Here is a 14,480-nt window from a genome sequence, read left to right on the forward strand (position 1 = left end):
CATCTAATATTAATATATATACTGTATATATATATATATATATATATATATATATATATACTGTGTACACACACACACACACACACACACACACGAGTAGGTGGTCATAATGTAACGGTCCACGACTGACGTGATGAACAGAAGGTTTTATTAAAACAAAAGAACAAGGTCAGCAGTAGAAAAAGGTCAGAGGTCACTTGTTGTCCACGGTGATCTTCTCAAGGTCGTGGACGCCATCTTTGTCAATCAGACGCACGTTGAAGGAAGGAAGGTTGAGTATGAAGCGTCTGTTCAGCTGCAAGTCATGTGATCACAGCCGTCAATCAAATGTACCCGATTCTCATCAACTTTATTGACAAACTACATTAACAACAGCTCTTCAACCATTATTGACAAACTACATTAACAACAAGTCTTCAACCTTTATTGACAAACTACATTAACAACAAGTCTTCAATCATTATTGACAAACTACATTAACAACAAGTCTTCAACCTTTATTGACAAACTACATTAACAACAAGTCTTCAACCTTTATTGACAAACTACATTAACAACAGCTCTTAAACCTTTATTGAACAAACTACATTAACAACAGCTCTTCAACCTTTATTTAACAAACTACATTAACAACAGCTCTTCAACCTTTATTTAACAAACTACATTAACAACAGCTCTTCAACCTTTATTTAACAAACTACATTAACAACAGCTCTTCAACCTTTATTAAACAAACTACATTAACAACAGCTCTTCAACCTTTATTTAACAAACTACATTAACAACAGCTCTTCAACCTTTATTTAACAAACTACATTAACAACAGTTCTTCAACCTTTATTTAACAAACTACATTAACAACAGCTCTTCAACCTTTATTTAACAAACTACATTAACAACAGCTCTTCAACCTTTATTAACAAACTACATTAACAACAGCTCTTCAACCTTTATTTAACAAACTACATTAACAACAGCTCTTCAACCTTTATTAACAAACTACATTAACAACAGCTCTTCAACCTTTATAAACAAACTACATTAACAACAGCTCTTCAACCTTTATTAACAAACTACATTAACAAATAAATGCTCAGGTCAAGTGTGTGGAGAGTTTGTTCGAGCTGTGATGAACGAGTGAATGATGACAGACACTCACCTCATCGATGCACTTCTTCAGCAGGTCTCTGGCATCATCTCGGGTCAGATCTGCAGGACAAGTCAGAACATGGTACCAGAGCCTTGGGTGTGTGTGTGTGAGTGTGTGTGTCTGACCAGGTTTGTAGTAGCGGTCCAGGATGGACAGAGTGAGGAAGGCACCGTATCCGTGAGCGGCGAAGGGAGCTTTGGCCAGAGATGACAGGTAGTCCATGTAGTAGAGACCTGGACCGTCTTTGTCATCATGACCCGCCAGCAGCAGGTTCACGTGGTACGGAGTCTGAACACACACACAGACACACACACACGTCATGACACACACATGGTCTGGGCAAGGATTAAAAGTTTTAATCAAAATTAACTGAGTAACTAAAGATAAAAGATTAATTGTATTAATAGTTTATAATCTCGATTTTATATCAGGAGGTCACAGAAGAACTAGAGAAAGACTGAGGTGAAGACAGGAGGAGGTCACAGAAGAACTAGAGAAAGACTGAGGTGAAGACAGGAGGAGGTCACAGAAGAACTAGAGAAAGACTGAGGTGAAGACAGGAGGAGGTCACAGAAGAACTAGAGAAAGACTGAGGTGAAGACAGGAGGAGGTCACAGAAGAACTAGAGAAAGACTGAGGTGAAGACAGGAGGAGGTCACAGAAGAACTAGAGAAAGACTGAGGTGAAGACAGGAGGAGGTCACAGAAGAACTAGAGAAAGACTGAGGTGAAGACAGGAGGAGGTCACAGAAGAACTAGAGAAAGACTGAGGTGAAGACAGGAGGAGGTCACAGAAGAACTAGAGAAAGACTGAGGTGAAGACAGGAGGAGGTCACAGAAGAACTAGAGAAAGACTGAGGTGAAGACAGGAGGAGGTCACAGAAGAACTAGAGAAAGACTGAGGTGAAGACAGGAGGAGGTCACAGAAGAACTAGAGAAAGACTGAGGTGAAGACAGGAGGAGGTCACAGAAGAACTAGAGAAAGACTGAGGTGAAGACAGGAGGAGGTCACAGAAGAACTAGAGAAAGACTGAGGTGAAGACAGGAGGTCACAGAAGAACTAGAGAAAGACTGAGGTGAAGACAGGAGGAGGTCACAGAAGAACTAGAGAAAGACTGAGGTGAAGACAGAAGGAGGTCACAGAAGAACTAGAGAAAGACTGAGGTGAAGACAGGAGGTCACAGAAGAACTAGAGAAAGACTGAGGTGAAGACAGGAGGTCACAGAAGAACTAGAGAAAGACTGAGGTGAAGACAGGAGGTCACAGAAGAACTAGAGAAAGACTGAGGTGAAGACAGGAGGAGGTCACAGAAGAACTAGAGAAAGACTGAGGTGAAGACGGGAGGTCACAGAAGAACTAGAGAAAGACTGAGGTGAAGACAGAAGGAGGTCACAGAAGAACTAGAGAAAGACTGAGGTGAAGACGGGAGGTCACAGAAGAACTAGAGAAAGACTGAGGTGAAGACAGGAGGAGGTCACAGAAGAACTAGAGAAAGACTGAGGTGAAGACAGGAGGTCACAGAAGAACTAGAGAAAGACTGAGGTGAAGACAGGAGGTCACAGAAGAACTAGAGAAAGACTGAGGTGAAGACAGGAGGTCACAGAAGAACTAGAGAAAGACTGAGGTGAAGACAGGAGGTCACAGAAGAACTAGAGAAAGACTGAGGTGAAGACAGGAGGAGGTCACAGAAGAACTAGAGAAAGACTGAGGTGAAGACAGGAGGAGGTCACAGAAGAACTAGAGAAAGACTGAGGTGAAGACAGGAGGAGGTCACAGAAGAACTAGAGAAAGACTGAGGTGAAGACAGGAGGAGGTCACAGAAGAACTAGAGAAAGACTGAGGTGAAGACAGGAGGAGGTCACAGAAGAACTAGAGAAAGACTGAGGTGAAGACAGGAGGAGGTCACAGAAGAACTAGAGAAAGACTGAGGTGAAGACAGGAGGAGGTCACAGAAGAACTAGAGAAAGACTGAGGTGAAGACAGGAGGAGGTCACAGAAGAACTAGAGAAAGACTGAGGTGAAGACAGGAGGAGGTCACAGAAGAACTAGAGAAAGACTGAGGTGAAGACAGGAGGTCACAGAAGAACTAGAGAAAGACTGAGGTGAAGACAGGAGGTCACAGAAGAACTAGAGAAAGACTGAGGTGAAGACAGGAGGTCACAGAAGAACTCAAGGACTTCAACAACAAGACACATCAGACCACAGAGGAGTCTTCAGTCTGTGAACAGCATTGTCAAGATCTAGATCTGGTAGAAAGCTGAGGTGACGAGGATGAACACCTGAGAGGGAGGAGGGTGAGAAGCTACATGTGTGTTTATATGTGTATTTATAAGCGTGCGAGTTGTGCGTGTGGGGTAAACAAGAGCGTGACATCTGCTGGGAGTCTTCACCCGGTGGCTTCATCACAGCCTCCATCTTCATCTTTCACTGACACACACACACGGCTGCAGTGAGTCGCTGCTCCAGGAACATGGAGGCTCATTAAAACTTCTAATGTCGTCTTCATAAATGATATTCAGACGCTCGCAGCTCCTCCACTCATGTTCTCACAGTTGTTGTTGTTGTCACAGGTGAGACACACCTGCATGTCAAGAACATGTCGCTCCCCGACTTACATGTTTGTTTGTCACGTAGGGTACACACACACACACACACACACACACACCTCCACAGGGATGCTGTGCGTTTGTGTGTCTTTGTCATCATCTGCTCCCGAGTGGCGGCGGCGCCTCCCCCTGACACCTGGCTACAATATGACAATAATACGCCATCAAAATAACTTCTTTCCCACGTCGGCTCGCAGGGAAGCAGCGCCTTGTTAGCCTGCGACACCTGCACTCACACCTTAACCCCCTCTGTGACCTCACAGCCAGCACAACTTTAGAAGAATGATCATAAACTTGGATTAGATTCATTCATCAGACCAGTCACTCGACACCTGAAGGACAAGTCGTTATCGTATCTCCACACACAAAGATAGAATTGTTGTTGTTGTCCTTCAAACATCAACAAACTTCAGGAGAAGTTCAATTAAACATTGATCAACATGTTTTCCTCGTCTAATGTAGACATAGTTGTAAAAAAAACAACATATCTGACCATGAACTAGTGAACATGCTGGAAAAATACATTTTACACCGAAAGCCTTTTCTCCTTCATTCCAACACCCCTCCTCCCTCCCTCCTTCCTTCCTTCCTCCTTCCGTTATCTCTGCCCCGGGCCGTGTTCCCTTCATTCCTCTTCAATCTGCTGCATTAATTGTTCATGTGAGCAGGAGTCGTGCTGCAATAAGTTAGTAATGAATGTTGACGTGTTGCTCCTGAGACACCTTTGGCTCGGAAAGATTCTTAATATTTGAGAGGTTAGTTTAATCACGGTCGTCATTATGCTGGATTTTACATTTCAAATGTTTACATTTTTTAAAAATGAGATGTTTTTAAGCATTTCATTGTTTTTTTTATACTTAAATGAAAAAGCTTCTGACGACAGACCATAGATTTGATTCTAGAGGATTCAAGTGAATCACGAACATCTTTGAACAGACGCTTCAACGTCTTCGTCGTAGAAACGCATGGATCTAAATCCCCGACGAGAGCTTGGTGAACATGGTGTTTTCTGACTGGGTTGATCACGCGACTCTGGGGGTTCGAGGGGCCACTAGGACGTCGAGGTCATCTGGGGAGATCCCTCGTCTGCGAGTCAAACACGCTCCGCTGAGTTGAGATAACTGCACCTCCAGGAGGTCTGCAGCCATCAGAGATGAAGCCATCAGTGAGTTCTAACCCCGGGGTCTGGACACCAGCTTTTTTACATGATTTAAGGATTTTTTCTCTTGTGATGAAATCAATGCAATGAGAAGCAACATCAGGCCGGTTGACTTTTGCTTTCACAGCTTTTTAAATAATCATTTCATCCACGTGTCAGTCAAATGTCTGTAGATTATCCCACTTTTGGTTTATTCCTTGAAGCCTCAAAGTCATTGACAACATTTGAATATTAAAGAAAGTAAATGACAATAATAACTGGAACTCGAGGATGATCGAGGATGAATCGTCGCTTCCATGATTTTTTATTTTGGGCGGAGACCAGGAGAGTTAGATGACACTAATAATGTCACGCGTCTTCAGTCCTGTGTTCATGTCGAGGTCTACATGTACAGTGGCGTGTTCATGTCGAGGTCTACATGTACGGTGACGTGTTTATGTCGAGGTCTACATGTACGGTGGTGTGTTCATGTCGAGGTGAACATGTACAGTGGTGTGTTTATGTCCAGGTGAACATGTACGGTGGTGTGTTTATGTCGAGGTGAACATGTACAGTGGTGTGTTTATGTCCAGGTGAACATGTACGGTGGTGTGTTCATGTCGAGGTGAACATGTACAGTGGCGTGTTCATGTCGAGGTGAACATGTACAGTGGCGTGTTCATGTCGAGGTCTACATGTACAGTGGCGTGTTTATGTCGAGGTGAACATGTACAGTGGTGTGTTTATGTCGAGGTGAACATGTACAGTGGTGTGTTTATGTCCAGGTGAACATGTACGGTGGTGTGTTCATGTCGAGGTGAACATGTACAGTGGCGTGTTCATGTCGAGGTGAACATGTACAGTGGCGTGTTCATGTCGAGGTCTACATGTACAGTGGCGTGTTTATGTCGAGGTGAACATGTACAGTGGTGTGTTTATGTCCAGGTGAACATGTACGGTGGCGTGTTTATGTCGAGGTGAACATGTACGGTGACGTGTTCATGTCCAGGTGAACATGTACGGTGGCGTGTTCATGTCCAGGTGAACATGTACGGTGGCGTGTTTATGTCGAGGTGAACATGTACGGTGGCGTGTTCATGTCCAGGTGAACATGTACGGTGGCGTGTTTATGTCGAGGTGAACATGTACAGTGGCGTGTTTATGTCCAGGTGAACATGTACGACATGTACGGTGGCGTGTTTATGTCGAGGTGAACATGTACGGTGACGTGTTCATGTCGAGGTGAACATGTACAGTGGCGTGTTCATGTCGAGGTGAACATGTACGGTGACGTGTTCATGTCGAGGTGAACATGTACAGTGGCGTGTTCATGTCGAGGTGAACATGTACGGTGACGTGTTCATGTCGAGGTGAACATGTACTGTGGCGTGTTCATGTCGAGGTGAACATGTACGGTGGCGTGTTCATGTCGAGGTGAACATGTACGGTGACGTGTTCATGTCGAGGTGAACATGTACGGTGGCGTGTTCATGTCGAGGTGAACATGTACAGTGGCGTGTTCATGTCGAGGTGAACATGTACGGTGGCGTGTTCATGTCGAGGTGAACATGTACAGTGGCGTGTTCATGTCGAGGTGAACATGTACGGTGGCGTGTTCATGTCGAGGTGAACATGTACAGTGGCGTGTTCATGTCGAGGTGAACATGTACAGTGGCGTGTTCATGTCGAGGTGAACATGTACAGTGGCGTGTTCATGTCGAGGTGAACATGTACGGTGGCGTGTTCATGTCGAGGTGAACATGTACAGTGGCGTGTTCATGTCGAGGTGAACATGTACAGTGGCGTGTTCATGTCGAGGTGAACATGTACAGTGGCGTGTTCATGTCGAGGTGAACATGTACGGTGGCGTGTTCATGTCGAGGTGAACATGTACAGTGGCGTGTTCATGTCGAGGTGAACATGTACAGTGGCGTGTTCATGTCGAGGTGAACATGTACAGTGGCGTGTTTATGTCGAGGTGAACATGTACAGTGGCGTGTTTATGTCGAGGTGAACATGTACAGTGGCGTGTTCATGTCGAGGTGAACATGTACAGTGGCGTGTTTATGTCGAGGTGAACATGTACAGTGGCGTGTTCATGTCGAGGTGAACATGTACAGTGGCGTGTTCATGTCGAGGTGAACATGTACAGTGGCGTGTTCATGTCGAGGTGAACATGTACAGTGGCGTGTTCATGTCGAGGTGAACATGTACAGTGGCGTGTTTATGTTGAGGTGAACATGTACAGTGGCGTGTTTATGTCGAGGTGAACATGTACAGTGACGTGTTTATGTCGAGGTGAACATGTACGGTGGCGTGTTTATGTCGAGGTGAACATGTACGGTGGCGTGTTTATGTCGAGGTGAACATGTACAGTGGCGTGTTTATGTCGAGGTGAACATGTACGGTGACGTGTTCATGTCGAGGTGAACATGTACAGTGGCGTGTTTATGTCGAGGTGAACATGTACAGTGGCGTGTTTATGTCGAGGTGAACATGTACAGTGGCGTGTTCATGTCGAGGTGAACATGTACAGTGGCGTGTTTATGTCGAGGTGAACATGTACGGTGGCGTGTTCATGTCGAGGTGAACATGTACAGTGGTGTGTTTATGTCGAGGTGAACATGTACGGTGGTGTGTTTATGTCGAGGTGAACATGTACAGTGGCGTGTTCATGTCGAGGTGAACATGTACGGTGGCGTGTTCATGTCGAGGTGGACATGTACGGTGGCGTGTTTATGTCGAGGTGAACATGTACGGTGGCGTGTTCATGTCGAGGTGAACATGTACGGTGGCGTGTTCATGTCGAGGTGAACATGTACAGTGGCGTGTTCATGTCGAGGTGAACATGTACAGTGGCGTGTTCATGTCGAGGTGAACATGTACAGTGGCGTGTTCATGTCGAGGTGAACATGTACAGTGGCGTGTTCATGTCGAGGTGAACATGTACAGTGGCGTGTTCATGTCGAGGTGAACATGTACAGTGGCGTGTTCATGTCGAGGTGAACATGTACGGTGGCGTGTTCATGTCGAGGTGAACATGTACAGTGGCGTGTTCATGTCGAGGTGAACATGTACAGTGGCGTGTTCATGTCGAGGTGAACATGTACAGTGGCGTGTTCATGTCGAGGTGAACATGTACAGTGGCGTGTTCATGTCGGGGTGAACATGTACAGTCGATCATTATGTTGATCAGCAGTAGTTCATTCATGTATTAATGAAACATGATCCAGAGCCTGCAGTGGACATTAAATATTCCTCATGTTGAGTGTGCGGCACAAAAACAACTTCATCATTTGAACGTGGATACGATCGAGCTGGAGGAAGGTGTGGGATGCAGACAGGAAAGAGCTTGAGCAGGAGTGAGACTCGGAGGACGCAGCATCCTCACTCGCCTCATGACCGTCAGGCACAGAAGTGAAGACGCTCTGGAGGAGCTTCTGGCTAAACTGCATATCAATGTTGCTGGAGACGACAACATGTGCAGGAACACGGAGTCGACGTTGGCGTGTGAACGAGTCGGTCACGTTGTTGATGTCATTAAAGAAACATGTTAACGTTTTACAATCATTGATTCTCCCTCGTTTCATTTCTTTATTCATGCGAGGATGATTATTATCTATTGTTGCTTCACCTCACAGTAGGAACATCAGTGTTTTCTTTCAAATGTTGAACCGTGTTTTAGAAATGTTCTTTTAAGCATCGATTTATTTTCCTTCGTAGTCTTTTAAGTAAACACAACAACAAATGTTGTTATAATACGTTTTTAAATGTAAACAATATTGTTATGAAAGTGATTTACTAAAAATCATGTTTAGTTGATTTGATCACACACACCACTGTGCATGTTTGCCAGCTTCTGTTGTAGCATCTCATGTGTTCGTACACCTGCTCCAGTGGAGGCGTCGTGGTCTTCAGGGTCTACTTGTCCCTCTGGGACGTCGACGCCTCCTGATCAGTGTGTCTCTGTCGCACTAATGGATTTAAATCAACCAGACACTGTTGTGACGCCAGAAGATGCTTCTTCATCGTCGCTCAAGAACGACAAGAAGTCTGTGCGTGCGTTAACCTCAGCTTCTCACACACACACACACACACACACACACACACACACACACACACACACACACACACACACACACACACACACACACACACACACACACACACACACACACACACACACACACACACACACACACACACACACACACACACACACACACACACACACACACACACACACACACACACACACACACACACACACACACACACACACACACACACACACGAGCTCTAGAGAGCAGGAGAGAGCGTCAGGCTCAGGTGTCGTCAGGAACTCTCAGAGGGTCAATGACTGTCACACTCACAACAAGACGACAAACGCAGTCAAATTAACTGTCAATCATCCTGACGCCGTCAACACTCGGATTGAGCAGCATTTCAAGTACGACGTAGAGGTTGATTCGCTGGTACATGAACCAGCGACAGATCTGCGACACCAGCTTGAATGTTTATCAACTTGTAAATAGATCTTCCTACGATCAGGCATCGGATTCAAAAGAAGGAACTTTGTGGATTCAAGGTCATTTCATGATGAATATTTAAGTTCCAACATCATGTCAAACAGCTGGAACTTTTCACTTGTCGCTCCAAATATTAACTTCTAATAATAGTGAAGGTTTTGTGTTTGAAGCCAGTGTTGTCGTGTGATGTAGATCTAGATCCACAAGATTTCAAAGACAGGAACATGACGAGAAGATGAATGTTGAAGGCACCAGGCAGGAACACTCACTCTGCTCCTCAGGTAGTCTGCCAGGTTCTTGCGTGTGAAGTTAGCAGCAGCTGCAGGACTGAGTTCGTAGCCTGGAAGAGAAACAATTCTTCATCCAAGAATTCTTACTCGAGTTAATCAAGAGTTTATATCAAGCAAATCATCACAAAACTGTAGATCATATGTTGGAGCATTTTATGAGGTTCTTTATTCAAAATAGTTACTGTCGAAAACAAACCTTTGATCCGTGGAAATCTCATTTGACACAAAACCTGAAGAATACTCCGGATATAAAAGATTGTGAACTTGAAAATATAATTTGATTCCAGTTGAAAATATAATTTGTTTCCAGTTGAAAATTGTTGGATTATAGTTGAAAACTCTTAGATTATAGTTGATTAATATAGTTAGATTATTTTGAATAAAAACATGAGAATAAAACAAACTGATGGCAGATTCGGCGCCATGTGCGCTTTGTGACCCTGGTCTAGAAAGGCGATATATAAATAGAGATTAGAATAGATTATTATTATTATTATTATTATTTAAAAAAACAATACATTAAAGAGTTTCTTTCACATCCTCAGTAAACCACAGAATAAACAGTTCATTTGAATCATTTAAGGTCTTTATATATGAATCGATTTAAAAATTCTCACTAGTGTAAAGAAAAATACGAGTCAAACAAGGAGGAAGATGAACACATGGGCCTCAGTGGAGAAGAGTCACAAGAACTTAACCCACGTTTGAACCTAAATCATTTATAATGGGTCGATTCATTTGAAATCTGAAAACGAACAACACTCTCAACAACACTGAGGCTCAACAACACTGAGGCTCAACAACACTGAGGCTCAACAACACTGAGGCTCAACAACACTGAGGCTCAACAACACTGAGGCTCAACAACACCTGAGGGATCAATAAAGTTCTACCTAACAGAACAAACCGTTTCTCATTTTGTAGAGCTGCACGTTCTTCTGGATGTATTCTGCGAACTGGACGGTGTCTCCAGCTTCTCCCACACACAGCAGCACAATCTTGTCGCTGAGCTTGAACATCTTGTCGTGGTCTGGAAACAAGAGACTCGGTCAGAGAAGAACACGAGTGTCGACGACATACAGTCAGAGCTGCTGAAGGTTTGAGGCATAAAATGATTGACAGGCTTTAGAACTCATGAGGCTGGGTTCAGTGGTGTGTGTGGTTCTGATCACGTGTGTGGTTCTGATCGGGTTCTGATCACGTGTGTGGTTCTGATCACGTGTGTGGTTCTGATCGGGTTCTGATCACGTGTGTGGTTCTGATCACGTGTGTGGTTCTGACTCTAACACCAGAGAAGTCGCTTCATGACAGTATTTGAACTGAATTCTTCAAACTTTCACTTTCACTCTTGAAACGTTGACTTAAACTTAACTAGTCTGGTCCTGACCCAGTAGAACTAGTGCAACAATAAAGCTTCATCGACCACATCATTAAAAATAGATTAAAACAGTTTAAAAAGAGTTTAAAAGGAAGTTTTATTAATACATATATGACAGTAGAGATTAATGCTTCGTCACTTAGCACCGAAGCTACAAGCGTTTATGTTTCTGTCGCTTTGACTTGAATTAAAAACACCAAGTATCGATTAGTTTAACGAAATAGTTGTTATTCTGTGTGTAACTCCTTCTTTTGAACCTATGATCGTATTAAGAGCTGGTTTAGACGAGTGAAGTCACGCAGCTAAAGCTAGGCTATGCTAGGCTAAGCTAAGCTAAGCTAGGCTAACTCGTCTCACCGCGCTTCATCTGGAGGATGCTGCTCGCGGCAACATTGTCCGCCGCGACGAGGACAAAGTCCGGTCCCTGGATGCCGATCAAATACTCCATCCTGTCGAATAACCGCTTCTGCTTCGGATCAGCTTCACTTCAGTGACACAGCACAAGCTCCACACAGTCGGCGCGCACTGATGACGTCAAGCCCCCACAAGGCACTGCGCTCTCTTTACGCGACGCGGGACGTTTGAGCGCGCGCGCCTGCGGTTCCGACGACAACATGGACGGTTCGACTCCTCGAGCGGCTCCAGACCCGCACAGACGACGGTCTCCTCGCTTGACCTCACCTCCGGCGGTGAAAAGATCCATCGCCGTGAGGAAGATCCTGCCCCGGAAGACCCGGTCCGGGCGGGACAAGGAGAACTGTGGGCCCGGGGTGAGCCTGCAGGGCGAGCCTGTTGTTTCGACTCCTGGTTCCGCTCCTGGTTCTGCTCCTGGTTCCGCTCATCCACGGCGACCCTCGGCGTCCAAGAGGCCCGTCATGCCGTCGCCGATCCTGCCGCCCTCACCCCCCTCTGACCCGGTCGACCTGGTCTGGTCCCACAAGGCCCGTCGGTCCTACACCCGCCTCAGCGACCCGCCCCAGCCAGGCCCGGGAGCCCGCAGGACCATGTTCGGCTTCGAGCAGATGGAGACCCCGGAGGTGCGGAGGGTCCGACAGATCGGGTCCATGTCTGGTCTGAGCTCCTTCTCTTCGCTGATGGAACTGGAGGACGTTCCTGAGCCGGACCTCAACATCCCCGGGCTGGTGCTGGTGAAGCCGGGCAGGAGGAGGAAGAAGGTCCAGAAGATGACGAGCACAGAGCTGGAGGCGCTGGCGGCCCAGATGAACGCCGAGTTCCAGGAGGCCGAGAGCTTCGAGCTGGTGGTGGAATGAACGAGATGTTTGTGGACAAGATGTTTGAGTTCATGAACGAGATGTTTGAGAACAAGATGTTTGTGTTAATAAACGAGATGTTTGAGAACAAGATGTTTGAGTTCATGAACGAGATGTTTGTGTTAATAAACGAGATGTTTGAGAACAAGATGTTTGAGTTCATGAACGAGATGTTTGAGAACAAGATGTTTGAGTTCATGAACGAGATGTTTGAGAACAAGATGTTTGTGTTCATGAACGAGATGTTTGTGTTAATAAACGAGATGTTTGAGAACAAGATGTTTGTGTTAATAAACGAGATGTTTGTGTTCGTGAACAAGATGTTTGTGTTCATGAACGAGATGTTGTGAACAAGATGTTTGTGTTAATAAACGAGATGTTTTAGAACAAGATGTTTGTGTTCATGAACGAGATGTTTGTGTTAATAAACGAGATGTTTGTGTTCAAGAACAAGATGTTTGTGTTTGTGAACGAGATGTTTGTGTTCAAGAACAAGATGTTTGTGTTTGTGAACGAGATGTTTGTGTTCATGAATGAGATGTTTGTGTTTGTGAACGAGATGTTTGTGTTCAAGAACAAGATGTTTGTGTTTGTGAACTAGATGTTTGTGTTCAAGAACAAGATGTTTGTGTTAATGAACGAGATGTTTGTGTTCAAGAACAAGATGTTTGTGTTCGTGAACGAGATGTTTGTGTTCAAGAACAAGATGTTTGTGTTCATGAACGAGATGTTGTGAACAAGATGTTTGTGTTCATGAACGAGATGTTTGTGTTAATAAACGAGATGTTTGTGTTCGTGAACAAGATGTTTGTGTTCATGAACGAGATGTTGTGAACAAGATGTTTGTGTTAATAAACGAGATGTTTGTGTTCAAGAACAAGATGTTTGTGTTCGTGAACGAGATGTTTGTGTTCATGAATGAGATGTTTGTGTTCATGAACGAGATGTTGTGAACAATATGTTTGTGTTCATGAACGAGATGTTTGCGTTAATAAACGAGATGTTTGTGTTCGTGAACAAGATGTTTGTGTTCATGAACGAGATGTTGTGAACAAGATGTTTGTGTTAATAAACGAGATGTTTGAGAACAAGATGTTTGTTTTCATGAACGAGATGTTTGTGTTAATAAACGAGATGTTTGTGTTCAAGAACAAGATGTTTTTGTTCGTGAACGAGATGTTTGTGTTCATGAATGAGATGTTTGTGTTCAAGAACAAGATGTTTGTGTTCATGAACGAGATGTTTGTGTTCATGAATGAGATGTTTGTGTTCAAGAACAAGATGTTTGTGTTCAAGAACAAGATGTTTGTGTTCGTGAACGAGATGTTTGTGTTCATGAATGAGATGTTTGTGTTCAAGAACAAGATGTTTGTGTTCGTGAACGAGATGTTTGTGTTCATGAATGAGATGTTTGTGTTCGTGAACGAGATGTTTGTGTTTGTGAACGAGATGTTTGTGTTCAAGAACAAGATGTTTGTGTTCGTGAACGAGATGTTTGTGTTCATGAATGAGATGTTTGTGTTCAAGAACAAGATGTTTGTGTTCATGAACGAGATGTTTGTGTTCAAGAACAAGATGTTTGTGTTCGTGAACGAGATGTTTGTGTTCATGAATGAGATGTTTGTGTTCAAGAACAAGATGTTTGTGTTCATGAACGAGATGTTTGTGTTCAAGAACAAGATGTTTGTGTTCATGAATGAGATGTTTGTGTTCAAGAACAAGATGTTTGTGTTCATGAATGAGATGTTTGTGTTCAAGAACAAGATGTTTGTGTTCAAGAACAAGATGTTTGCGTTCATGAACGAGATGTTGTGAACAAGATGTTTGTGTTCATGAACGAGATGTTTGTGTTAATAAACGAGATGTTTGTGTTTGTGAACGAGATGTTTGTGTTCAAGAACAAGATGTTTGTGTTCGTGAACGAGATGTTTGTGTTCATGAATGAGATGTTTGTGTTCAAGAACAAGATGTTTGTGTTCATGAATGAGATGTTTGTGTTCAAGAACAAGATGTTTGCGTTCATGAACGAGATGTTGTGAACAAGATGTTTGTGTTCATGAACGAGATGTTTGTGTTAATAAACGAGATGTTTGTGTTCGTGAACAAGATGTTTGTGTTC

At 44.0% G+C, this 14,480-nt stretch overlaps 2 protein-coding genes across 2 annotated transcripts; one reads left to right on the forward strand and one right to left on the reverse strand.

The window, feature by feature from the left end:
* Positions 1-131: 131 nt before the first annotated feature.
* psmb2 (proteasome 20S subunit beta 2) lies at positions 132-11,629 on the reverse strand. The gene is made up of 6 exons (XM_087786112.1): positions 11,448-11,629; positions 10,620-10,742; positions 9,692-9,762; positions 1,276-1,438; positions 1,160-1,209; positions 132-295 (listed from the first exon to the last, which is right to left on the reverse strand). Exons 1-6 carry the CDS (start codon positions 11,536-11,538, stop codon positions 194-196), a joined length of 600 nt encoding a protein of 199 aa, XP_087642238.1. The 5' UTR covers positions 11,539-11,629; the 3' UTR covers positions 132-193.
* A 23-nt stretch (positions 11,630-11,652) lies between these two features.
* cdca5 (cell division cycle associated 5) lies at positions 11,653-12,500 on the forward strand. The gene has a single exon (XM_087786111.1). The coding sequence runs from the start codon at positions 11,705-11,707 to the stop codon at positions 12,359-12,361; it is 657 nt and encodes a 218-aa protein (XP_087642237.1). The 5' UTR covers positions 11,653-11,704; the 3' UTR covers positions 12,362-12,500.
* Positions 12,501-14,480: the final 1,980 nt, after the last annotated feature.

Source organism: Callionymus lyra, chromosome 3, assembly GCF_982586985.1.
Source record: "Callionymus lyra chromosome 3, fCalLyr1.hap1.1, whole genome shotgun sequence".
In the NCBI taxonomy this organism is placed as follows: Eukaryota; Metazoa; Chordata; class Actinopteri; order Syngnathiformes; family Callionymidae; genus Callionymus; species Callionymus lyra.

Excerpts from the sequence above, each read along its gene's own strand:
- psmb2 (XM_087786112.1), bottom strand. The coding sequence starts at position 11,538 with ATGGAGTATTTGATCGGCATCCAGGGACCGGACTTTGTCCTCGTCGCG. Across the intron at positions 1,210-1,275 it reads GGACCGCTACTACAAACCTG|ATCTGACCCGAGATGATGCC; the intron begins GTCAGACACACA and ends CTTGTCCTGCAG. Across the intron at positions 296-1,159 it reads TGAAGAAGTGCATCGATGAG|CTGAACAGACGCTTCATACT; the intron begins GTGAGTGTCTGT and ends CATGACTTGCAG.
- cdca5 (XM_087786111.1), top strand. The coding sequence starts at position 11,705 with ATGGACGGTTCGACTCCTCGAGCGGCTCCAGACCCGCACAGACGACGG.